Below are 26,525 nucleotides of genomic sequence, written 5' to 3' on the forward strand. Positions count from 1 at the left end.
TCTTGAGCAGTTCCCAGGCAGGGTTTATTCACAGCTTGCAGGAGTCAGGCCAAAGGGCTGTCCGAACCCGACAGCGTCCCGCTAACATGCGCCGGGCTGAGGGAGCTGGCAGGTCAGCCAGGAGCAAGGCTACACCACCAACCGCCCCCGCTGTAGGGCCCTGGCTCCCCACCCCCCCACCCCCCTGTGGGGAGCAAGGGCCTGACCGGTTACGCCAGGGCAGATTGCCGCACACTAAGTCCCCAGCAATGGTGCCCAAGTGCACCCAGCCCAGAGCTCCCCGCACTCAGGGCCCAAGGAGAGTCACCAGCACTCCACCAAGAGGTGGGCTCTGGGAAAAGCCAGGCCAGCCTGGGGGAGCAGCTGGGAGCTGGGCAAGGCTTCACCACAGGCCCTGCCCTCACCTGAGTGCCAGGCTGGCTTGCCCACATCTTCCAGGGACCTTCCTTCCCTTGGCAGGGTCCCAGCTCCCTGCTCTGGCCCGTGCCACTGGGCAGGGGAGCCTGGAGTGGAAACCGAGGCAGCAGGGCAGACGGGCAGCCCCTGGAAAAGGTTTATCACCTGCAGGGCCATGGGCAGAGCCGCCACTCGGGAGCAGCCCCCAGCAATTGCCAGGGCAGCAAGGCACCCACCCCAGGCACCCCTGTATGCCACACACCAGAGCCAGAGAGACCCCCAGGAAGAGGGGAGGTCAGACCAGGCCCTTGGGATGCAGTAGCCATGCTGGGGGCCTCGCACACAGGACACCGAGGCAGACACACAGGGCAGCGTGCAGCCAGCAGAGACTCTGGCACCCCTGGCACTAGGCACAGCTAGCCAGGAACCGCTCTGCCAGCCAGGGATGGGGGAGGCGGCTCCAGGGCCCTGCCGCACAGCATAGCTCCTCCGGGCGTGTGGCTGGCTCCCCACTTGGTCCATGGCATCCCGCAGCCAAGAACCCCGCTCTCGCTTGCCCTAGGCAGCCCCAGGGGAGGGGGCCAGGCCCAGCCACTGCAGGACAAATGTCCTCTGTGGAACGGCAATGCCAGCTCCCTCGAGAGGAGTCACGTCCCTGCGCTGGGCACCTTCCCTGGCACCCCCTTCTTCGTCTTCCCTTCCCAGCCTGTCCCCACCCACCTGGCGTCTCCCATACGCTATGGAGATGTGGAGTCACTCCCGCCTCTCATCAGCCCGTGCTGCCAGCCTCCAGCACCAAGCAAGCCCCTTGGTGCATCCCCCAGGCTGCCCCTCCTGCTTGGGGGGAGGAGGAGGAGCTCCCCATACACATCCACACCCTCTTCATCCTCCTTCAAACCCCCTTTGGGGTGGTGCCTGCAGAAAACACTTGGGTTATGCTGCTGGCATGTGGGGAGCACTGCCGGTCCCACTGCCCTGCCTCAGTCCTTATCACACCACCTAGCTCTTGTCTAGCAATTCTCATCAGCAGATCTCCACCTGCTTTACAATGGGAGGGGCTATCATTATGCCCATTTTACAGATGAGGAAAATGAGGCATCAAAGGGGGAAGTGACCTACCCAAGATCCCCCAGTCCAGTGCTCTAGCTGCTGCCTCCTCCATCTGTCTGCATCAGCTCCTGTCTCAGACTGAGCTCCTTGGGGCAGAGACCATCTTTCTGTTCTGTGTTTGTACAGCCCCTGGCACCAGGGATCCTGTCCAGGATTGGGGCTCCTAGGCGCTATTGTAATACACCTAATAAATAGTAACACTGCCTGCTGGGCTGGAGGGGGCCACCAGCGAGGGGTGCCAACGCCCCCTCCCCCACCCCCGTGATATGGAGCAGGCCATCCCCCTGGGGACGGCGTGGGGGGCTCCGAGTCAGCAGAGGCTGGTGCCTGGGGCAAGAACAGGAGCTCCGATTTGCCTGGACACAAGCGAGTTCAGCTACCGTAAACAGACAGACAGACAGACACACACACACAGAGCAGGCACCCAGAGCCGAGCGCGCTGGTATTGCCACACAGGGCTATGTACAAATGGTGCCATCCCTCCCTGGCCAGGAGCAGAGAACAACGGGCTCCATCCCCGGGCAGCGAGGTGCTGGCAGCCGGGGGCAGGGTGCCCAGCTCCAGGGAGGGGGCTAGGATCCAGATGCAGTTGTGGCGAGAGGGGGGTGTCAGACTGCAGCCTCGGGGGGTAGCCTCCCAGCACTAACACTGATCCAGGGGAAGGGTCATGCACGGGGCCCACCCTGCCTAAGCGATCGCTCTCCATGCGCCGGGACCCGCTGGGCAGCCAGGCACTGCAGGGAGTCTGGCGCAGGGGGCTGGAGAGTGCCCCTCCACAGCTCAGGATCTCAGCTTCGCAGGAGCACCATGTCCCAGGAGGAGTCGCAGGGCCGGGCACGGCAGACCCAGCAGAGCCGGGCGCTGCAGCTGCACCCTGGCCCCAGGCTGCCACCAGGGGGCAGCTGGGCAGGCCTAAATGAGCCGTTTGGCGGCAAGTTCTGCAAAGCCACCGGCAGGACAAGTCCCCTCCCCGAGGGGGAAGAGGCAGCGTCTGCAGAGGGGCCATGGAGGTCACACATCGTAGTTGGGCAGGTAGCTGTAGGCAGGGGCCCCGCCTGATGGGGGGCTGCAGTTACATGGGAAAAACCAGCAGATCACGAAGCCTGGAAGAGAAGAGGAGAGAGTAGGGGAGGGGAGGTCAGTGTGGGCAGGGAGCCATGGGGCATCACAGCCTGGCCTGGCCCAGACAGGCTCAGCCCCGGGCCCTGCCCTGGCCCACACAGGCTGTTCAGGTGTAGTTACCCTGGTGTCACCCCTGGGGGGCGCTCATTCGGGTACAAATGTCCTGGTGAGGGATCAGCCTGGGATCTAGGTTATGGTCACACCTTGGCTCACACCAGTCTAAATTCCCCAGGAAATACGAGCCCTCGGGGCAGCCCCAGTAACTGCCCCCCCAGAGGAGCCCAGCCCACTCTCCACCTGCCCAGGTCACGTACCCCGTCCAAACACCTCCCGCAGCAGCGCGATCTTCGGCTTCCGGGTGTGTGCCACCTCCCGGCGCGCCTCCTTCAGCAGCCGGTTCCGCAGCTGCTCGATCGGAGTCTCGTCCATGATGATAGAGACCACCTGAGAAACAAGAGGGGAGCCTGACGCACTGCCCAGCCCTCCCAGGGAGAGAGGCACATGGATTTACAGCTACACTCCTCATTCAACAGGGGGCGCTGTGGGGGGTAGGGCAGGGACGCTGGCTATGGGGGGAAGCTCACAGCTACTCCAGTCCTGGCCTCTCCCAGCAGGAGGTGCTGTGGGGGACGAGGCGCGAAGCCACCTGGTGTGGTGTCCCTTGAAGACTAACCTGGTCATAGAAGATGACGGTGACGAAGACCCCGAAGAGGATGGACTCCACCAGCAGGACGATGCAGTGAGCCCTGGGGGGGAGGGAGCGGTCAGTTTCAGCTTGCTCAGGAGCTCTCAAGGGCAGGCTCAGGCCTTGCTACTGAGGATTCGGACCCAGAACCACCCATCTGCATGTCATAGGCCCTGTACTGATGACACCCACCAGAGAGTTGACCTCTGCATTGGGAAAGGGGCTCTGGGGGCAGGAGAGGGCTCTGGCACGCAGCGGTGACAGCCGGAACCTCCAGCTGGCTATGGGCTTGGTACAACACCCTGCTCCTCTAGCACCTCATGGAGGGACTCGGGGCCACTCCCTCCCCCACAGCTCTATGGGGCAGGAGCTCAGTGTCACCCACAGGGAGCAGGGCTGAAATGGAACCCAGGTGTCCCGCTTCTAGGACCTCTCCTCCCCTTGCTGGGATCTGCCTGCACCCTGCAGCCAGGGACGGGGGGAATCTGGCTGTGACCCCTGCACACTTACATCTGGACATGGTTGTTAGAGATGCCTCCAGCCACACCTTCCATCTTCCCGGGGAAGCTCCTGTCCACCGGCCACAGCCACGTGGTTAACACCAGCCCCATGGCATAGAGACTCGCCAGCCCTGAGACAGAGCCACAGGTCAGTGCAGGCCAGAGACGAGCGCCCTCGCCCTGGGCTTGGGCCGGGCTCAGAATCTCCAGCCCAGGTTAAGGCCAGAGAGCCTGGCCAGGAGGCGGCCCCGGGGAAAGGGCAGGTGCCAGCTGCTGCAGAGCAGAGTTCTGGAGTCACAGCCCCAGTTAATGCCGTTTGATCTCACCTGACCTGCCCTGCGAGGGCTGCCCAGGGCCTAGCCGCCCACCATTAATTGCTTCACTACTGACCACTCCACCCTCACACTCACCCGAGTGGGACAGCCAAGTCCCCCCGCCACCCCTTCCCAGTCCTGGCCCCCTCTAGCCCAGGGTCCTTTCAGCTTCTACACATGGAGACGTCAAGGGGGAGCAGGGAGCGGAGCAGAGAGGGGGCAGGCAGTAGCTATGGGGCTGGGGATCACACAAGGAGGGGGGCAGAGAGGGGCGGGGGCTGGCACGGAGGGAGCGGAGCAGAGAGGGGGCAGGCAGTGGCTATGGGGCTGGGGGGTCCCACAGGGAGCAGAGCAGAGGGGGACAGGCGGTGACTATGGGGCTGGGGGGTCCCACAGGGAGCAGAGCAGAGGGGGACAGGCGGTGGCTATGGGGCTGGGGGGTCCCACAGGCGGTGGCTATGGGGCTGGGGGTCACACAGGGAGTAGAGCAGAGAGAGGCGGGGGCTGGCACGGAGGGAGCAGAGCAGAGAGGGGGCAGGCAGTGGCTATGGGGCTGGGGGGTCCCACAGGGAGCAGAGCAGAGGGGGACAGGCGGTGGCTATGGGGCTGGGGGTCACACAGGGAGCGGAGCAGGGGGGGACAGGCAGTGGCTATGGGGCTGGGGGATCCCACAGGGAGCAGAGCAGAGGGGGACAGGCGGTGGCTATGGGGCTGGGGGTCCCACAGGGAGCAGAGCAGAGGGGGACAGGCGGTGGCTATGGGGCTGGGGGTCCCACAGGGAGCAGAACAGAGGGGGACAGGTGGTGGCTATGGGGCTAGGGGTCACACAGGGAGCGGAGCAGAGGGGGGCAGGGGGTGGGGGTCCCACAGGGAGCAGAGCAGAGGGGGGCAGGGGTTGGGGGTCCCACAGGGAGCAGAGCAGAGGGGGGCAGGGGTTGGGGGTCACGTAGGGAGCAGAGCAGAGGGGGGCAGGGGTTGGGGGTCACGTAGGGAGCAGAGCAGAGGGGGGCAGGGGTTGGGGGTCCCACAGGGAGCAGAGCAGAGGGGGGCAGGGGTTGGGGGTCCCACAGGGAGCAGAGCAGAGGGGGGCAGGGGTTGGGGGTCCCACAGGGAGCGGAGCAGAGGGGGGCAGGGGTTGGGGGTCACGTAGGGAGCGGAACAGAGGGGGGCAGGGGTTGGGGGTCACACAGGGAGCGGAGCAGAAGGGAGCAGGGGTTGGGGGTCACACAGGGAGCGGAGCAGAAGGGAGCAGGGGTTGGGGGTCACACAGGGAGCGGAGCAGAGGGGAGCAGGACTGGCAGGTCACGTAGGGAGCAGAGCAGAGGGGGACAGGTGGTGGCTATGGGGCTGGGGGTCACACAGGGAGCGGAGCAGAGGGGGGCAGGGGTTGGGGGTCACGTAGGGAGCAGAGCAGAAGGGAGCAGGACTGGCAGGTCACGTAGGGAGCAGAGCAGAGGGGGACAGGTGGTGGCTATGGGGTTGGGGGTCACGTAGGAAGCAGAGCAGAAGGGAGCAGGGGTTGGGGGTCACACAGGGAGCAGAGCAGAGGGGGACAGGTGGTGGCTATGGGGCTGGGGGTCACACAGGGAGCGGAGCAGAGGGGGGCAGGGGTTGGGGGTCACGTAGGGAGCAGAGCAGAAGGGAGCAGGACTGGCAGGTCACGTAGGGAGCAGAGCAGAGGGGGACAGGTGGTGGCTATGGGGTTGGGGGTCACGTAGGAAGCAGAGCAGAAGGGAGCAGGGGTTGGGGGTCACACAGGGAGCAGAGCAGAGGGGGACAGGTGGTGGCTATGGGGCTGGGGGTCACACAGGGAGCGGAGCAGAGGGGGGCAGGGGTTGGGGGTCACGTAGGGAGCAGAGCAGAAGGGAGCAGGACTGGCAGGTCACGTAGGGAGCAGAGCAGAGGGGGACAGGTGGTGGCTATGGGGTTGGGGGTCACGTAGGAAGCAGAGCAGAAGGGAGCAGGGGTTGGGGGTCACACAGGGAGCAGAGCAGAGGGGGACAGGCGGTGGCTATGGGGTTGGGGGTCACACAGGGAGCAGAGCAGAGGGGAGCAGGACTGGCAGGTCACGTAGGGAGCAGAGCAGAAGGGAGCAGGACTGGCAGGTCACGTAGGGAGCAGAGCAGAAGGGAGCAGGACTGGCAGGTCACGTAGGGAGCAGAGCAGAGGGGGACAGGCGGTGGCTATGGGGCTGGGGGTCACACAGGGAGCAGAGCAGAAGGGAGCAGGACTGGCAGGTCACGTAGGGAGCAGAGCAGAAGGGAGCAGGACTGGCAGGTCACGTAGGGAGCAGAGCAGAAGGGAGCAGGACTGGCAGGTCACGTAGGGAGCAGAGCAGAGGGGGACAGGTGGTGGCTATGGGGTTGGGGGTCACGTAGGAAGCAGAGCAGAAGGGAGCAGGGGTTGGGGGTCACACAGGGAGCAGAGCAGAGGGGGACAGGCGGTGGCTATGGGGTTGGGGGTCACACAGGGAGCAGAGCAGAGGGGAGCAGGACTGGCAGGTCACGTAGGGAGCAGAGCAGAAGGGAGCAGGACTGGCAGGTCACGTAGGGAGCAGAGCAGAAGGGAGCAGGACTGGCAGGTCACGTAGGGAGCAGAGCAGAGGGGGACAGGCGGTGGCTATGGGGTTGGGGGTCACACAGGGAGCAGAGCAGAGGGGGACAGGCGGTGGCTATGGGGCTGGGGGTCACACAGGGAGCAGAGCAGAGGGGAGCAGGACTGGCAGGTCACGTAGGGAGCAGAGCAGAAGGGAGCAGGACTGGCAGGTCACGTAGGGAGCAGAGCAGAGGGGGACAGGTGGTGGCTATGGGGTTGGGGGTCACGTAGGAAGCAGAGCAGAAGGGAGCAGGGGTTGGGGGTCACACAGGGAGCAGAGCAGAGGGGGACAGGTGGTGGCTATGGGGTTGGGGGTCACACAGGGAGCAGAGCAGAGGGGAGCAGGACTGGCAGGTCACGTAGGGAGCAGAGCAGAAGGGAGCAGGACTGGCAGGTCACGTAGGGAGCAGAGCAGAGGGGGACAGGCGGTGGCTATGGGGCTGGGGGTCACACAGGGAGCAGAGCAGAGGGGAGCAGGACTGGCAGGTCACGTAGGGAGCAGAGCAGAGGGGGACAGGTGGTGGCTATGGGGTTGGGGGTCACGTAGGAAGCAGAGCAGAAGGGAGCAGGGGTTGGGGGTCACACAGGGAGCAGAGCAGAGGGGGACAGGCGGTGGCTATGGGGTTGGGGGTCACACAGGGAGCAGAGCAGAAGGGAGCAGGGGTTGGGGGTCACGTAGGGAGCAGAGCAGAGGGGAGCAGGACTGGCAGGTCACGTAGGGAGCAGAGCAGAAGGGAGCAGGACTGGCAGGTCACGTAGGGAGCAGAGCAGAGGGGGACAGGCGGTGGCTATGGGGCTGGGGGTCACACAGGGAGCGGAGCAGAGGGGAGCAGGACTGGCAGGTCACGTAGGGAGCAGAGCAGAAGGGAGCAGGACTGGCAGGTCACACAGGGAGCAGAGCAGAAGGGAGCAGGACTGGCAGGTCACGTAGGGAGCAGAGCAGAGGGGGACAGGTGGTGGCTATGGGGTTGGGGGTCACGTAGGAAGCAGAGCAGAAGGGAGCAGGGGTTGGGGGTCACACAGGGAGCAGAGCAGAGGGGGACAGGTGGTGGCTATGGGGTTGGGGGTCACACAGGGAGCAGAGCAGAGGGGAGCAGGACTGGCAGGTCACGTAGGGAGCAGAGCAGAAGGGAGCAGGACTGGCAGGTCACACAGGGAGCAGAGCAGAAGGGAGCAGGACTGGCAGGTCACGTAGGGAGCAGAGCAGAGGGGGACAGGTGGTGGCTATGGGGTTGGGGGTCACACAGGGAGCAGAGCAGAGGGGGACAGGCGGTGGCTATGGGGCTGGGGGTCACACAGGGAGCAGAGCAGAGGGGGGCAGGGGTTGGGGGTCACGTAGGGAGCAGAGCAGAAGGGAGCAGGACTGGCAGGTCACGTAGGGAGCAGAGCAGAGGGGGACAGGTGGTGGCTATGGGGTTGGGGGTCACGTAGGAAGCAGAGCAGAAGGGAGCAGGGGTTGGGGGTCACACAGGGAGCAGAGCAGAGGGGGACAGGCGGTGGCTATGGGGCTGGGGGTCACACAGGGAGCGGAGCAGAGGGGGGCAGGGGTTGGGGGTCACGTAGGGAGCAGAGCAGAAGGGAGCAGGACTGGCAGGTCACGTAGGGAGCAGAGCAGAGGGGGACAGGTGGTGGCTATGGGGTTGGGGGTCACGTAGGAAGCAGAGCAGAAGGGAGCAGGGGTTGGGGGTCACACAGGGAGCAGAGCAGAGGGGGACAGGTGGTGGCTATGGGGCTGGGGGTCACACAGGGAGCGGAGCAGAGGGGGGCAGGGGTTGGGGGTCACGTAGGGAGCAGAGCAGAAGGGAGCAGGACTGGCAGGTCACGTAGGGAGCAGAGCAGAGGGGGACAGGTGGTGGCTATGGGGTTGGGGGTCACGTAGGAAGCAGAGCAGAAGGGAGCAGGGGTTGGGGGTCACACAGGGAGCAGAGCAGAGGGGGACAGGCGGTGGCTATGGGGTTGGGGGTCACACAGGGAGCAGAGCAGAGGGGAGCAGGACTGGCAGGTCACGTAGGGAGCAGAGCAGAAGGGAGCAGGACTGGCAGGTCACGTAGGGAGCAGAGCAGAAGGGAGCAGGACTGGCAGGTCACGTAGGGAGCAGAGCAGAGGGGGACAGGCGGTGGCTATGGGGCTGGGGGTCACACAGGGAGCAGAGCAGAAGGGAGCAGGACTGGCAGGTCACGTAGGGAGCAGAGCAGAAGGGAGCAGGACTGGCAGGTCACGTAGGGAGCAGAGCAGAGGGGGACAGGTGGTGGCTATGGGGTTGGGGGTCACGTAGGAAGCAGAGCAGAAGGGAGCAGGGGTTGGGGGTCACACAGGGAGCAGAGCAGAGGGGAGCAGGTGGTGGCTATGGGGTTGGGGGTCACGTAGGGAGCAGAGGGGAGCAGGACTGGCAGGCAGTAGCGGAGAAGGGGCTATGCAGGTAGCTGGTGCATGTAGCTGGGCTTCCTGGGTCCTCCCGCCCCGGCTCCCCTTGGCCATTGCTGCGGAAGGGCCCTAGGAGGCGCCAGGGAGACACCCACTCTGGCTGGCCAGCTTCCTGCGTGCAGGGCTGTGGGACCAGAGCTCCCCCTAGTGAGGGACAGCAGAATGGCAGGGGCCTGGCAGGACAGCAGCGGACAGGGACCCACGGCAGGGGAGGGCACAGCTCTATGCTCGTGCTGTGAGCTGCAGCGCCACCTACTGCTGCATCACCATGCCTGCATCAGAGCGCCCTACGGCCGGCTCCCCCCACTCGGCAGCCACGTACCAGTGTAGAAGAGGAACTGGATGAAGTATTTCTGGTTTAACTCGCCAACGCAGTTGTTGATCCTACAGAGAGACAGAGAGAGCACAGGTCTGGTTGGGGCCAGCAGAGTGACTCAACACCACCAGCAATGGCTGGCAACAGACACCAGGTGCCCCGTCCCTCCCCCTCCCCGGCACCTGCACCCAAGGACAGCAAAGCGAAGCCCCTTTGGAGGGTCGGTTCCACCTGCCAGGGACAGGCAGCCCTTTCTGGGGGGAGGGCAGCTCAGGGCAGGCAATGGAGAATCCAACACCCGCCGGGAAGTTCAGGGACACCCGCTGAGCTGAACCAGGACCCTGGGGTTAACACCCGTCTCCCAAAGGGCACTCAGGGATTTGGAACAAGCTCCTCCAGCAGCAACACAGCACCCCCTAGTGCTACCCTGAGGCATTGCCTCCCCCATCACGTCCCCAGTGCCACTGCCTGCAGCCTTGAGGTGGCGCCCAGCCCTCCCCAGCTCAGCTGATGTGGCCAGAGAGGACTCTGACAAGTGCCACAGCACTGGGGACAGAACTGGGATTCGCAGACCCCTCCAGAACAGCATGACCCTGGAGATATCCCAGAGCTCTGCTTCCATCTGCGAGGGCCCCAGCACAGGGGACACCTCACCCAGGGGGCAGGGAGGCAGAAGGGGCAGCTGCAAGGAGGGGAGAGGAAGGGGGTCCTGCAGCTCCAGCAATGCAGGGCACTGCGTGTGCCCTGCCCACACAGGACACTCCCAGGGGGTGTCTGCACACACACAGGGTGAAGGGGGCTGCACTGCATAGACCATGGCCGCAGCAGGTTGACTCTGCAGTGACAAGCCCAACAGCCATGGCAGGGGGAGCCAGGGTCTCCGCACGTGCCCCCTTCTCTTCCCTGCAGCTCTCACGGGCCAGAGCTGTTACCAGGTAGGGTTACCATATTTAAAAAATAAAAAAAGAGGACACTCCACGGGGCCCTGGCCCTGCCCCTTTCCCACCCCCGGCCCTGCCCCAACGCCGCCCCTTCCCCACCCCAACTCCACCCATTCCCCGCCCCTTCCCCAAAGTCCCCGCCCTAACTCCCCCTCCTCCCTCCCAGCCATGCGAAAAGGGCTGCCCCAGCGCTACTGGCTTCATGGTTTGCCGGGCAGCCCCCAGACCCTGCGCCCCCGGCCGGTGCTTCCCCAGCGCAGCTGGAGCCCGGGAGGGGAAGCGCCCAGCCGGGGGCGCAGGGTCTGGAGGCTGCCCGGCAAACCATGAAGCCGGTAGCGCTTGGGCTTTGGGCAGCCCCCATGCCTCCGGACCCTGCGCCCCCGGCCGGGCACTTCCCCTCCCGGGCTAGCTGCTGTGCTCCTCCCCTGACTCTTCGGCTCTGTTTAAGAGCCGAGCTGCCCGAGCGCTCCGGCTTCGGGCAGCCCCCTTGCCTCCGGACCCTGCGCCGCCAGAGCAGAGCAGCTGGAGCCCGGGAGGGGAAGTGCCTGGCCGGCGGCGCAGGGTCCGGAGGCAAGGGGGCTGCCGGAAGCCAGAGCGCTCGGGCAGCTCGGCTCTTAAACAGAGCCGAAGAGTCAGGGGAGGAGCACAGCAGCTGGAGCCCGGGAGGAAGTGCCCAGCCAGTATTTTTCACGGACATGTTCAGCTTTTTGGCAATTCCCCCCGGGACGGGGGTTTGATTACCAAAAAACCGGACATGTCCGGGAAAAAACGGACGTATGGTAACCCTATTACCAGGCACCTCACCAGGGGCAGTGGTGATCCATGCGGCGGACGCAGCGGTGGCAGATGCGGCAGTGGTGCGCTCGCGGCGGGCGGTACGTCTCACAGCGGTTACACACAGTCCAGTCCTCATTGCTCTGGGGAGCAGAGAAGAGAACTCTTAGCTTCAGCCCTCCCTGGGATCCTGGAGACTCGCCGGAGCAGGCACTGGCAGAGGTAATGCAGGGGGCCGGAAGGACAGGCGCGCCAGCAGCGAGCGGCGTCAGAGCATCTGGGAAGCCCAGCACTGGAGCAGCAAGAGCCATGGGACTGACAGTGACAGGCGGAGCTGGGGAGGGGAGGGAGCCTAGACAGCCCCAGCACTTCCATAATCCCTTGGATTTTGCATATAAAAGCAAAAGATGGAGTCTGGCTCCCTCCCCACGCAGGTCTATACAGGCTGGAAATACTCCGGGTTTTTGCCACTAGGGGGCGCCTCTGGGCAGGGTAACAGAGGATATACAGCACCAGGGCCATGCAGCCTGGAGAGGAACGTGGGAGGGAGACACTGGGCAGAGTGAGGGGCTGCACCGGTTCTGGAGCTGGGCGGGAGCAGGAGGATCGACACACCGGTCACGGCAGGAGCTACCAGCTACAGTGCCAGGGGCACAAGCAGGCACTGCCAGGGCAGCAACAAGCTAAAGCCCTGGGGCAGGAACTTAGGGACCAGTCCCAGCTCGGCAGGGAACTGACCATCAGGCCTGTCCGTCACCAGCATCCCAGAGCCCTCCCCGGGCAAGTCTCTCCACTGGGGAGTTTGGGGCCCATGCGCAGCAAGGGCTGTTGGCAGAGTCACTGGGATCGCTGCATGCCCAGCCCCGGCATTAGCAAGCCTGCTCCCCTGCCATCTCCCCCAACGAGACACGAAGCTCCACTTCCCAGAACAGCTGCATCAGCCTGGGGGGTTCTCCACAGCCAGCCAGAGCCGGCACCGCTGCAAAGGGAACGCTGGGTCTGCTGGAAGGTTTGGGACTGACTCCTGCGCTGGCTGACCCAGCAGGGAGCAACCCTTGTGGCTCAGCCATTGCATGGGGAGGGGGGCTTGGCTGCCAGCCCAGCACACGGGGCTGGGGGGCTGGGCAGTCAGGCCAGGATGCTGTCGTTCCTAGGCTGTAACCTGGCCATGTGCCAGCTCAGCATCTTCGCCTTGCCTGGGGGGGGTGACCAGCTGCCGAGGTGCTTAGAGGCAGCTGAACACGTAGGGCGAGTCTCCTGCTACCCCAGGCTCAGACGGTCTCCAGCCACAGGGAGAGACGGGGTCATCGGAGAGCAGAACTGCCGCTGCAGCACATCTCCCCTCGCTCTCGTCTCCAGAGCCCAGAGTAACCCTCCGCCCATAACCCCCTGAGCTGACCCAGCCGCGCAGCCTGTCCCAGAGGGCAGCTCTCCCGGAGCCCCTCGCAGCAGCTGGACAGCAGGTTACACCAGCTGCGTGAGGACCGGCAGCCACGCCACTTTAATCCCATCCCAATGCTACTACGCTGATCCACGCACCTAATCCTGAGGCTCTCTAAGCTGCTGGATTCACTATCCTGGGCAGTGGCTAGACCTGCCCCCGCCTGCGCGAGTGCACTGAGCTCTGTGCACCACTCACCCGCTCGCTCTTGTGGGGCGTGTTGCTGCGCAGGTCAGAGAAGTCCATGGCGGTATCGGGCAGTGGGACCATGCCTGGGAAGGAACCAGAACGGGAGACAATGAGGAGGCACCAGCGGCGAGCAGGGCACAGATGGGCCATGGCACCACGTCGCACCCTGCATGCATGGCTCTCGAGTCCTTGGGTCGCCCTGGAGCCAGCTCAGCGATTGCCTGGGCTGCAAGGGCTGGGGGGGAAGCTGGAGAGTTGGGAACAAGGGGGAGCACCCTTATCACAAGCGTTGAATTGTATGTAGGGATGTGAGAGGGATGTGAGAGGGAGCGGCCGCAGCTCTTCCCTTACTGCACGTGCCCAGAGCTGGCTGATGCCAGGCGAGGCGCGTAGGGTCTCTAAGACACTCTGTTCACTCCCCATTTCCAGAGCCTTTGTAGGGAGCGGGACGCCAAGCAGCAGGTGGGTGAATTCCAGTTCCCCCTCCCCAGGGATGGCTACGCGTCACCTCGCCACGTCAGACGCCTGGCTCCAGGGTTCCCTGTCAAAGATGGGGCTGAGTCGGGGAGTCTAGCTCCAGACTCGCATTCCAGGGACACACCACGCTACCCCAGACCACCCCAAAGCCGTGCAAGATGCCACTCACTACCAGATGGCACTAACAAGTTCACATGATTCCACCTGTGACAAGAGGCCTGGGGTCACTGCAAAAGCAGCAAATCTCCCGCATCCGTCATGCCAGCCCAGCCTCCCAGCCCGCACAGAGGGCAGGACCTGTACAGGTCACAGGGAGCCAGCAGCAGAAACCTGGAGTCTGCCAGGCTCCCACTCCAAAGAACTAAAGCAGAGGTGCAAAATGGGGGAATGTTTGTTGTACGTTTATGAACAAGCTGCATGACTCAGTTTCCCCACTTATTTTGTATTGCTCCCCACTGGGGCTGAAGGGGTTAATTTCTCCCCCAGGACAGAGGAATAAGAGAGGCTGGCTGGATGTCACACAGGCAAGGGGCTGGTCTGGGTTGGTAGGGATGCGCCTCCATGCACAGGGAGGGCCTTGCAGAGAAAACAGGCGCCTTGGGGACCGGCCAGTAACGGTTACCATCTGGGATCCGAGGCAGTGGAACCTGTGAGCAGGGCTGGCTTTAGGATCTGCGGGGCCCGATTCGAATACCTGGCGAAGGTCCGGGTCTTCAGCGGTGGGGGGTCCGCTCCACGTCTTCCTGAAGGACCCCCTGCCGCCGAAGTGCCGCCGAAGACCCAGAGCGGACCGCCGCCGGGTGAGTAAAGCATGGGTCCCTCTTAGGCGCAGGGCCCGATTCGGGGGAATCAGCCTAAAGCCGGCCCTGCCTGTGAGCACACCGGGGCTGCAATGGGGACAGACACAGGAGATGCCCAGAGACCGGGCTCATGCACAGGGACACAGACACACAGGGCCAGAGAGCGACCAAGACACAGAGATGGAAACCCAGAGGCTCCAGGAAAGGAGCAGACGACTGCTGAGATGGACTTTGACTGAAGCTTGGCTTTCCCATTGGAACCTGCACACTTCAGTCCTGTACTCCAGGTGATGACACCTGCTGCTTGCTGTGCCAAGGCTGTCCTGCGTCACTGAAGGCACCTCCTGGTTGCATCACCCCTGAAGCGCTAAAGGCGCTAACAAGAGTCTGAACTCAGCGGGACTCGCTGGGAAGCCACTGTAAGAAACAGGGGGGCTGTAGCCCAGAGGCCCAGGTTTGGAGTCAAGGGCCACACGACTCATCCTTGAATAAAGCTCAACCCAGGGCCTAGCAAATAACAGGAACGCTCCCAAGAGAGGCAATGTAAAGATAGGGTATCAAGCCATCCAGGACACCCTCCTCCCCTCCTATGGCCAGGGACAGAACCCAGGAGTCCTGACCCCTAGTCCCCTCCTCTGCTGGACCTTGGTTCTTTCCACCTGCTGCTTGGCTCCTATAGGGGGTCTCAGAGAGCGAGTGAATCAAGCAGCCCTCTGACATCCCCAGAGTGACTCTTGGGTGTACACAGGTAAGTGAACATAATCCCAACTGCACCGTCCCTTACCCACTACTGACACAGGCATGCAAGTGGGGGCCGCCTGCCATTATCATGCATCTCTGCCACTGCTAAACCAGCCCAGCCTGGCTAGACTCAAAGGACACATGCGGGTCTAGTGAGAGAAGACAGAAAGGGGCAGGACCGTCTCATCGAGCGTTTCACCCAGAGAGCCCAGAGCCCTTTACAAACAGGGGCAGGATCATTTCCATTCCCGCCCTCTGGAGAGAGGCGCAGCCTGGGGCAGGGACCATGCGGCAAGTCAGCGTCAGGAACGGGGAGACCTCAGTTCTCACTTCCCGGGCTCTCTGTCTGAGCCACTAGGCCACCGATGCTTCCCCAGCGTGGGCAGAGGACCAGCTGAGGGTGGGTGCTTACCTGGATCAGCAAAGACAGCTCGTGTGTGACAGGCCAGCAACAGAAGGACAATGAGGTTAAACATCACGGCATGGAAGGGACACCAGAGGCTGGCGTAAAGGGAACAAGGAGAACCAAACCTATCAGACACCGAGCCCAGGTGCAGGTTCCCCAGGGGCTGCAGGGCTATTTTAGACTCCGTTACGAACATCGGCTTCTGCGGTCACACAACGCCAGTGTGCGAGGCCTTTATTCTGGCTGCCGGGTCAGTAAGTTAAAAATGCGAAATATACCCAGAAACGAATCGAGGTTACCCAGAAAGCGCTCCCAAACCTGCACCCGAGGGCAGGGCAGAAGAGCTACGTGCAGAGAGGAATCTGGGGGACGGCAGCGAAGGGGCTGGAGGCATGAGAAGGGTCTACGGAAGGGTGTAAACCCCGGGTGGGTGGGGACTGGCAGAGATGGAGGAAGCAAAATGGCAGATTTATCAGTCTGTGCAATCACCGGGGGGTGGGGGCTGGCACAGGCAAAGCCTCCTCTCGGCTCTCTGAGAACTGGAGACAACTCAGCAGAAACGGTCAGCTGGCACCTCCCAGGCCTGTCCATTCCAGTCGCTAGGGGGGATCACATTACAGGTGCACTAAGCCCAGCCCTGGAGCTGTAATCGGCACCACACGCCCCAGGCAAAGTTACCAGGCAGGGGGAACAGACACTAGAAGGGGAACCATGTTCTGAGCAGCTAGAGATTCCTTCCCTGTTGTCTGGTGAATCCCTCGCTGCCCATCTAGCCCACAAGGCCTGCGTGAGAGACACCCCCCGGCCTGCACTAGAGCTCTAACGCCAGGCCCTGCTGCTGGAAAGTCAAAGGTGGCTGCAAGCTCTTCTGTGACATGCCTAGATCCTTGGAGGCCAGCAACACCTGAGACACAGCGGAGTCAGGGCTGGGGAAGCTCCTGCACCCTGCAGTGGCACCAAAGTGACAGCTGCATGTTGCCGACCCAGTTTGTGGGAGCCGGGGTCAGCCCCAGGGGTCTGAAGAGGGCAGGAAGGGAGCTGGCAGCCAGGCTGGGGCTCCTGGCCTGTAGTGATTCTGGCCCCTGCAGGGGCAATGGAGGAAGAACACGCGTGGCAGGGATGGCACTAGCCAGACAAACGAATGCAGAACGATGCTGATCCAGGGACGGGGGCTGGTGCTGGGGCTCAGGGGAGCTGGATTCAAGCTCTGGCTCTGCCAGACGTTGCACGTGACCTTGGGGGAGTCGCTTCCATCTCTCAGCCTCAGTCCCTGTCTGTGACCCAGGGATGCGCCTCGTCCATTAGACACCAGCCCACAGAACTGGGATTGGCTCTGGCAGCGCCTCTGTCCCTCACCTTCTCTGGGAGCAGTGCGGCCCGGTGCAGGGGACCCGGGGAGCCCCCCCATATCTGGGAGGGGGCCTAGTGACCCCTGGCAGGGGTCGACCCAGCACCCCAGAGCAGGGCTTCACGGGACTGACCCACCCCAGAACCATAGGAAGGGGGGGACGTTTCAGAGGGGCATCTCAAACCCCTACTGCCATTCTGACCCACCCCAACATTCGCCCCGCCCCCACTCTGATCCCGCCCCCAACTGCTCGGCCCCGCCCCCCGCGCTGCCTGCCCCGCCCCCGCGCCAGACTCCGCCCCGGCCCGGGCCCGGCTACCTGCCCCGGAAGCCCGGCTGCAGCAGGATGTGGGTGAGGATGACGTAGTCGGCGTAGCCCACGCTCAGGTAGGTGAGCAGCAGGCAGAGCGCCCCGCACGGGTCCCGCCCGCAGCGGCCCGGCCACGCCGCCCCCATGGCCGCCGCCGGGGCCCGGACACAGCGGCCGGGCAGCAGCAGCCGCGGCTCAGCCGGCTGGGGCTGGGGGCGGGGCACGACCAGGCCCCGCCCCCGCCCTCCTCTCACCCAATCGCAGCCAACGCCTTCACATACGTCATGGGGGCGGGGCAGGGACGCGGAAGAGGAGGTGCTGCCTGTGTACCGTTTCCATGGAGACGTGGAAATTGGATCCCCGCCCGGGGATAGGGGGCGGGGGACTCCGTCCAAGAGCGTCCTGGGATGGGAGCACGGGGGGGGGGCTAAGGGCACGGGGGGGGTCAGAGCTGGGGGGTGGGGGCCTGCGACGGTGGCAAGGGGACCTGGGGGGGGGGGGAGACGGGGTGACAGTTACCCCAGGCGGGGGGAGCCACCTGCAGTGAGTGCAAAAAGAGGGGGGAGGGGCTCTCCCCACAGGACGGTGCGGTGCAGTGCGGCCCCCCCCCTCCCTGGGCTATGCAGTGCGGCCCCCCCCCCGCATCGCAGTGCCAGACCCGGCGGTTCCTCCCTCTCCCTGATGCCCAGCGTTGAGCACTGGATAGGGTTACCATATTTGAACATTGAAAAAAGAGGACACTCCACGGGGCCCCGGCCCCGCCCCAACTCTGCCCCTTCCCCTCCCCCACCCCACCCCTTTCCCCGTCCCTGGCCCCGCCCAACTCCGCCCCTTCCCTGCCCCCATTCCAACCCCTTCCCCAAAGTCTCCGCCCCTTCCCCTGAGCACCCCACATTCCCCCTCCTCCTTCCCAGCCACACGAAACAACTGCACCAATTCTAAAGTCAGGCACTCCACTAGTATAGACTCCCATGACTTTAATGAAGCTGCTCAGTGGAGGATCTGCCCCAGCGCTCCGTTTTTGGGAGCGGTCAGGACACGCAGCTCACACTGTTCTGTTTCCCAGCTCCCCAGATGCCTTGGAGCACCCAGTTCTCCTCCCTGCCGGGTAAAATCCCGGACATTTTGAGCTATTTAATTCTTTAATTCTAAAACGTAATTCTTTATATGTAGTGAGTCCTTTCCTTTCACTAGTTCTTCAGTTTTCTTTCTCCTCATGTGCCCACGCATACTTCTCTGCAGATCGCATTTTTCTCAGCAGTGGTTGATTGCTCTTTAAGAAGGCATGAAAGTCTTTACAAGAAGTTTGTCTGAAGTTGTACTGTACAAGTAGAATTCCTTTCAACGACTCAACATTCAAGTTGGTCCTTTCCTTTGTCCACTGGCTTTGCATCAGTGAAAAAATTCGCTCTACATTTGCATTGTGAGAAGGAATAGCAAAGAAAAACTGTGCAATCTTTAACAGTTCTGAATGACACTCAATGTTTTTGGATTTCTCAAAATATTTGGTCCACTTCTGGTGTGCTAGCAAATTACTGAACTCTTCATCACTGTTGCAACTTTCTGTAAACTTCTTCAGGTTGCTGAACTGATCAAAACACTTCACGTCATCAATTTGCATCCCCTTATCGGTCAGGTACTTGATACAAGGTTCCAAATCACTCCAATTCGGTGTCTCACTCAGGGTAATCCACCTGAAACAAGAGAAGTCTTCAAGGGGTCTAAGCCACATCTCCAAATATTCTAAGCATCTGCTGTACATATTATTCACTTCAGCACAGAATTTGTCACACTCTTCATCAATTCGCAGTGATCCACCACACTGCTGTGTCTCATCACAAATGGGGAGCTGAGTGCCATACAGCACACCCCAGCCCCAGGAGCTCTGATCCACTTGCAGGCAAGGCAGCCCGATGCCCATCGCAGCCACAGCTCTGATCCCTCTGCACACTCCTGCCTTTTTCACACTGCCCTCCCTTCCTCCCCCACCAGTCAGTGCTTTTTGGCGACTCCCCGGAGCAGCTCCCCCAGCACTGCCCCCCACCTGTGCAATCAGCGGCGCATGGTACTCCCAGCTTTGCTGGCATCCCTGGCTTACCTTAGAGCAGGCTCTGGCGACTGCTGCTGCTCCCTGACTCTTCGGCTCTGTTTAAGAGCCGAGCTGCCCTAGTGCTACCGGCTTCAGGCACTTCTCCTACCTGGGCTCCAGCTGAGCTGCTCCTCCCAGCTCAGACTGTAAGAGCCGAGCTGCTGGCTTCTGGCAGCCCTCCCCTACCTCAGGACCCAGAGCTGGCTGGACACGTCCCTTCCCCGGCTCCAGCCGAGCTGCTTGGCTCCTCCCCCTCAGACTTACAGAGCAGAGCTGCAGGAGCCAGCGTTACCGACTTCAGGCAGCACCCCCCCTGCCTCTGGACCTTGCACCGTGGGAGCAGCTCAGCTGGAGCCGGGTAGGAGAAGTGCCTGGCTGGGGGCTCGGGGTCCGGAGGCTGCCTGAAGCCAGTAGCGCTTGCTCGGGCAGCTTGGCTCTGTAAATCTGAGAGAGGAGGAGTGGAGCAGAGCCACAGGGGGAGAGGAAGTGCCGGCCATTTTCCCGGACATGTGTGGCTTTTCAGCAATTCCCCCCGGACGGGGGTTTGATTGCTGAAAAGCCGGACATGTCCGGGAAAAAGAGGACGTATGGTAACCCTAGCACTGGATGCAGTGAAACACTTTACAAAGCCCCCGAAATGATCACGTCCAGCGCTTCGAATCCCCTCTGGGTGCCCGTGTCTGCACCCAGCCTGCAGCCGTTCACCGCTCGGCCTTCGGCGGGTGTCTCGGTGCCAGGCCTGGCCCACACAGCAATGCACTGCAGATGGAGTTTCACACCTTTCCATTATTTACTGCAGAGACTGTTGTGTTTATGGCTCTGAGCACTACATCATTTACCTTCGGTAACAGGGTGCGGCTGGATGGCCTTGGGCTATTTAATTGATATCTTTAATAGCCAATTATCATTAAAAATAGTAGTAGTTGCTAGTTGAGTGATTTTCTGGTTTGGTGTCAAAACTTCTTCAGTTTCCTTCACGCCCCTTTGTCGACTGTTGTTTTGCCTCTCTGTCCAACACCCTAGTTCTTTATCATATGTCTCCACTTGTGTGTAGAACTTGGTTTCCAAGTATTCATCACAGGCCCGATTTTTAAAGGTTGAAAGCACCTAAATGTTTTTGAAAATCCCACTGGTTGCCTAAATAACTTTTAAAAATCTGGCCCTAAGGGCACTGTACTATTTGTATGAAACCCTTCTCAAAGGCAACTTTCTACTGTAGTTTTTAATAACTACAAGTATACAACCCCAAGGTAGACTGACACCCACAACCATTTAAAAATCATGAGTTATACACCCAAAAGTCATGAAATGAAAATAAATAAATAAGTACATTTGGGATTCTTTTAATTTTCCTTTTTGTTTCTGAGCTTTGTACTTTTGCTGTTACCTCACCCAAAGAATCCACATACCTAAAACAACTCTACATTCCTATAACATTCCTTTACGCTTTATTACTTGTTGCACACACAAATGTGGATTTTTCTACTGAGTTGTTTATATTTCTAACCATATTTTAATTTCATAGCCCTTTATGTATGCTACATATTTTGTTATGATACCTTTCAATGATATTCTTCATTCCTACAAGTTTACCATTCTGTAACCCCCCCTCCCCTGCTCCAGCTCACCTCTGCTCCCCGAGCACACTGCTTGCCCGCTTTTTCCCCCTAGCTCCCAGGTGAAACAGCTGTTTCACACAGCAGGGAGGGAGGGGGGAGGAGAGGGGACACTCAGGGGAAGAGGCGGGGCCGTGGCGGGGATTTGGGGAAGGGGTCTAATAGGGGCAAGGAGGGGGGGGGTTGGGGCAGGGACTTTGGGGAAGGGGTTGGAATGGGTGGAGGGGTGCGAGCACCCACCAGTGCCAGGGAAAGTTGGCACCTATGAAGCCAGTAACACAATGATCCAGGAGTTCACATCTAACAGGCTTACCATGGAGTCACAGACAGTCCCCTTAGACTCTCCCGTCCCATCTGTCTGGCCATCCAGACAAACTGGACTTTGATAAATGGTCACTTGTACCAAAAATCACAAATATTCTAGGTTGTGGGCCCAATCCCAAGAGACCAGTCACCCAAGTTAAGTTGCATTCTAGATCTTACATCAAAGACAACGGTCCTAGCCAACTTTATAGTAAACTAACTAAAAGTTTATTAGCTAAGAAAAAGAAATGATATATTGAGAGGTTAAAACAGGTAAAATATACGTACAGGTGCATCACATTCTATCATTCCAAATGGTAGCAGAGATGTAGTAATTTGCCAGTTTCCCAAAAGTCTCTCAGGGCTACCCAGAATAACTCTGGGGATCTCCATCTTCTCGTTCAGTTATTCTGCCCTTTGAGTCCAGAGATTCCAGAAATGCAGGATTTTTCCCTGAATTCACACTTATAGCTTCTTCTCACAGAAAACTAGCTGACAGGGTCACCACCCATGTGGGTTCTTTCTTTGATTGGTGGAGAGAGAGAGAAGAGTTTGATCTCTGATCATCACACACAATGACCACTTGCCTTCAAATGGGCACAAATTAGCACTTGCCTGCTAACGTTCTTCATTTGCATCCCACAAGGCTTCTTCCTTGGTTGATGGGTTATTTAGTTACAGGGGTATACACAATGCAAATGTTTGCTACTACATTATAACAGGATACAGATAAGTGAAAACAATGCATTTAACATCCCATTAGTTTTCATGTCATTTAAATACCAAATACACTCTTACACATATAACAATCACTTTGATCTATGCTAATACATAAGTGAATTGGCCTGAGACTTTGGCATAAGCTGACACCTGCTGGCAGGGCCGGCACCAGCGCAGAAAGCAGGTGCTTGGGGCAGCCAATGGAAAGGGGTGGCACGTCTGGGTCTTCGGCAGCAGGTCCCTCAGTCCCTCGGAGGGAAGGACCGGCCACCGAATTGCCGCCAAAGAATGAAGCAGCGCGGTAGAGCAGCCGCCAAAGTGCCGCCGATTGCGGCTTTATCTTTTTTTTTTCCTCTTCGCCGCTTGGGGCGGCAAAAAAGCTGGAGCCGGCCCTGCCTGCTGGGCCAGTGTCACTGGGGGCATAGTGCTGACCTCACTTAGTTTGCCTTTTGGTGAAACTAAAGTGCCTGGTCTCCACTAGAGAGAAGGTGGGTAAGGCAGTGAGTAGCTTTTATTGGACCAACTTCTACTGGTGAGAGAGAAAAGCATTGTCTCCGCTTTGTTTTTACAGTGGGATGGGTAATGCATGTTAGTTACCCCATGATAAAAACACACATTTTCTTAGCACAGAGGACACAGACTTTACTGCTGACTCAGATGTTAAATTAACCATTATTATTCATAGCTTGACAACTCCGACACACTGGCTGTTTGGTAACACTGCTCCTTCGCCAGCAGAGAAATTTGCATCTGAATGTCTGCAGCCCCCAGTTTGTGTGGGTGTCCTGGAAAACCAGTTAAAATATTTTAAACAAAAGGAATTAACAGAGACTTTTCCCTCCTCAATTTCCCTTGTTCCCTTCCTTTATGAAGGGCTTGTCTAGACCGTGTGGAACTAAAGATACGAAGTGAATGCATGTAAGTTACATGCCTTAAACCCTTGTGTGGATGCTTTTATAAAGTGGCCTTAGTTTTGACAGTGGCAGTCAGGGAAGCCATCGAAGAGTGTTGAACACAATTAATCTTCAGGCCTTTGACCTGTGTTGAAGACTTTGAAAGTCTTGTAGAGTCCAGGTGTATCCCCCATTTGACCTTTTAAATCCAAAGAGAAGGAGCAAAGCAGTGGGGCACTCCTCTGAACTTCCCTGAACGGTCCCCTGGGTAGAAAAGCCTTGGCAATATTGAACAAGTATCAATTCTGGCCTGACACAAGTTCAATAAATTACAATTAAGGATGCTCTCATGCCTTTTGTCTGCACTATGCTGGTCAGGACACCTTTCCTGAGCAGAATAAAGGCCTGATAGTGTCACGGGTAGAGTCTGCTATGCACAGAGAGGGTGTTGGCCTAGTGGCACAGTGATCCCCTTTATAAACAATGCGTATAAAGTGGTGGCACTCTTCTCCCGTTAGACTTAACCAATTGATCCATGGTTTTGGTGCTTTAAAGATTCCCCTTTGATCTCAGCCTCTCCCTGCTCACTAGCCACACAGGATATAAACCTTGTTTTTTTACCAACTATGAGCTCCCAGGAAAATGTAACTTACAAACACAGCATTGTCTGTTATACCTTTCTTCCATTCTGATGGTAATATTAATGAGTCCATGACTGCGATAGCCACAAAGGTGTGAGGACACAGTCTCATAGGTGCAACAAAAATATTTGGGGCTCACTTAAAATATTGTGATATTGTGTTTCAGCACGTGTACAGTGCGGGGCTGATCACCTGGCCCAGAATCAGGGTATGGCAGTTACTAGACAGGCTCTGCATTTGTTTCTGAAGCTCGATAGGATGGTTGGTTTCATTGTAGACAAACCACATGGCAGGTCACTTCCCATTTACTCACCTTCTCACTGAGCCAATCAGAACTCCAGGGAGGAAATGTTATAAATATATCTGCTGAAGAGAGCCCTGTGACATCAGAGGCTGGTCAATGCAAGAGCATGCCCATGTCTTCTGTGAGGGATGGTTTTGCTCACAACTCTGAGAAACGTTTTGAAAAGAAGGAGGATGCTGACATTCTTATGAAGCTCTGAAGAAGCCAGGCATGGACACTACATAATAAAGACAAATGCAAAGTACTTCACTTAGGAAGGAACAATCAGTTTCATACATACAGAATGGGAAGAGACTGTCTAGGAAGGAGTATGGCAGAAAGGGATCTAGGGTTTATAGTGGACCACAAGCTAAATATGAGTCAACAGTGTGATGCTGTTGCAAAAAAAGCAAACGTGATTCTGGGATGCATTAACAGGTGTGTTGTGAGCAAGATACGAGAAGTCATTCTTCCGCTCTACTCTGCGCTAGTTAGTCCTCAACTGGAGTATTGTGTTCTGGGCACTGCATTTCAAGAAAGATGTGGAGAAATTGGAGCGGGTCCAGAGAAGAGCAACAAGAACGATTAAAGGTCTAGAGAACATGACCTATGAAGGAAGGCTGAAAGAATTGGGTTTGTTTAGTTTGGAAAAGAGAAGACTGAGAGGGGACATGATAGCAGTTTTCAGGTATCTAAAAGGGTGTCATAAGGAGGAAGGAGAAAACTTGTTCATTTTAGCCTCTAAGGATAGAACAAGAAGCAATGGGCTTAAACTGCAGCAAGGGAGGTCTAGGTTGGACATTAGGAAAAAGTTCCTAACTGTCAGGGTGGTTAAACACTGGAATAAATTGCCTAGGGAGGTTGTGGAATCTCCATCTCTGGAGATATTTAAGAGTAGGTTAGATAAATGTCTGTCAGGGATGGTCTAGACAGTATTTGGTCCTGCCATGAGGGCAGGGGACTGGACTCGATGATCTCTCGAAGTCCCTTCCAGTCTGAGAGTCTATGAATATCATGGACCTGTTCTAGAATCATAGAAATGCAGGGCTGGAAGAGACCTTGAGAAGTCATCTAGTCCAGTCCCCAGAGCTGAGGCAGGACCAAGTAAGGCTAGACCACCCCGACAGGTGTTTGTCCAACCTGTTCTTGAAAACCTCTAGTGATGGGGATTCCACAGCCTCCCTTGGAAGCCTGTTCCAGAACTTAAGTACCCTTACAGGTGGAAAGTTTTTTTTCTAATACTTAACTTAAATCTCCCTTGTGGTAGTCTAAACCCATTACTTCTTGTCCTACCTTCAGGGGACATGGAGAACAATTGCCCACCATCCTCTCTATTAATAACAGTCCTTACCATATTTGAAGACTGTGATCATGTTCCCACTCAGACTTTTTATGTCAAGACTATCCATGCTCATGGCTTGTCTACACATATGGCGCTGTAGCGCTTTAGTGACTATGCTACTGTACTAATGGGAGAGCTTCTCCTAACAGCATAGTTAATCCACCTCCGCGACAGGTCAGTATAACTGTATCACTCAGGGGGGTTGATTTTTCACACCCCTGAGCAACATAGTTATACTGATGTAAGTTTGTGGCATAGACCTGGCCTCAGTTTTTTTCTTTCTTCATAGGTCAGGTTTTCTAAACCTTTTATCAATTTTGTTGCTCTCCTTGGGACACTCTCCAGTTTGTCCTAGGGTTACCATCCGTCCATATTTCCCCGGATATGTCTGGCTTTTGCATCTCTAAATAGCCATCCGTGAGGAACTGGTAACAAGGTTAAAATATCTGGGGGGTTTTTCTCCCTCACCTCCCTCCCTCTTCCATGCAGAGTGCGGCTGCTGATTGGGCGGCTGGGCCAATTGACCCGCTCCCATTGGCCTCCAGCAGCCTCCTCCCCCTGTCTGCAGCCCGGTGTAACACACAAACCGACACACAGGGCAGCGTGTTTTGCAAACGTGGAGCCAGAATGGTAAAGGGAGTCGGGGGGGGGCAGTCAGGGAGCGGGGGAGTGTTGGATGGGTCCCCGGCCTCCACCTGCCACCCCGACTCCACGCGTCCCGTCCCCCCCCCCCGTGGGCCCTCCCCCCATCTGCTTGTACTGCCAGAGCCAGCAGCAACTGCTGTCTGCTGCCCCTGGGTCCTAGCATCCCCCATCCCCTAATGGCAAGACAGGCTGCCCTTACCCTGCCCTTCCATCTTAACCCTGAGCCTCTCCAATGCCCCAAACCCCTCAGCCCCAGCCCTCATCCCCCCGCACCCTAATCCTCTGCCCCAGCCCTGAGCCCCCTCCTGCATCATGAATCCCCATCCTCAGACCCACAGCCCTCATCCCTGCATCCCCTCCTATCCCCAAACTCCCTCCCAAACCCCCTCCTCCCTTCCCACACACCCCCTCCTGCCCTCAAACTCCCTCCCAAAGCCTGCACCCCTCACCCCCTCCTGCACACCCATCCCCTGCCCCAGCCCAGAGCCTGCACCCAGCACCCAAACTCTATCCCAGAACCTGCACCCCTCCTGCACCCTAATCCCCAGCCCAGGACCTGCACCCCAGACCTCCTCCCCCCACCCAACCCCCCTCCCAGAGCCTTAGGCAGGTGAGGGGGGTGGGTTCTGGGCACCACCAAAATTTCTACAATCCTGCCACCCATGCAAGTGGATAAGGGTCGGGGCAGTCAGGGGATAGGTAGGGTCCTAGGGGGGGCAGTTAGAGTGGGGGATTCTCAGCAGGGGGCAGTCAGAGGACAAGAAGCAGGGGGGGTTGGGGTTCTGAGGGGGGCAGTCAGGGGGTGGGAAGTGGGAGGGAGTGGATGGGGGCGGGGCTAGGGCAGGGCTTTCCCCCCCCCCCCCAGTGTCCTCTTGTTTGATTGTGGAAATATGGTAACTCTAGTTTGTCCACATCTTTCCTAATGCATGGAACCCAGAACTGGACACACTACTCCAGCTGAGGCCTCACTAGTGCCGAGTAGATAGGGGACAATTACCTCCCATGTCTTACATATGACACTCCAGTTAATACATCCTAGAATGAATTAGTCTTTTTTGCAGCTGCATTACATTGTTGACTCATATTTCATTTGTGATCCACTAT

At 58.9% G+C, this 26,525-nt stretch overlaps 1 protein-coding gene across 1 annotated transcript; it reads right to left on the reverse strand.

Annotated features, from left to right (window-relative positions):
• Nucleotides 1-172: 172 nt before the first annotated feature.
• On the reverse strand, nt 173-17,110 carry LOC128826999 (palmitoyltransferase ZDHHC3-like). Its single transcript, XM_054010637.1, has 9 exons — nt 16,899-17,110; nt 15,238-15,326; nt 12,817-12,890; nt 11,208-11,320; nt 9,469-9,530; nt 3,824-3,944; nt 3,302-3,374; nt 2,943-3,072; nt 173-2,609 (listed from the first exon to the last, which is right to left on the reverse strand). Exons 1-9 carry the CDS (start codon nt 17,033-17,035, stop codon nt 2,518-2,520), a joined length of 891 nt encoding a protein of 296 aa, XP_053866612.1. The 5' UTR covers nt 17,036-17,110; the 3' UTR covers nt 173-2,517.
• Between the last annotated feature and the right edge of the window lie 9,415 nt (nt 17,111-26,525).

Source organism: Malaclemys terrapin, chromosome 21 (assembly GCF_027887155.1).
Source record: "Malaclemys terrapin pileata isolate rMalTer1 chromosome 21, rMalTer1.hap1, whole genome shotgun sequence".
Classification (NCBI taxonomy): domain Eukaryota; kingdom Metazoa; phylum Chordata; order Testudines; family Emydidae; genus Malaclemys; species Malaclemys terrapin.

Bases quoted from the DNA above. Each gene is read 5' to 3' on its own strand.
- LOC128826999 (XM_054010637.1), bottom strand. From the start codon at position 17,035: ATGGGGGCGGCGTGGCCGGGCCGCTGCGGGCGGGACCCGTGCGGGGCG. The intron at 12,891-15,237 runs GTAAGCACCCAC...GTTCCTTCCCAG, and splicing joins AGCTGTCTTTGCTGATCCAG to GCATGGTCCCACTGCCCGAT. The intron at 3,073-3,301 runs GTTAGTCTTCAA...CTTGTTTCTCAG, and splicing joins CCGTCATCTTCTATGACCAG to GTGGTCTCTATCATCATGGA.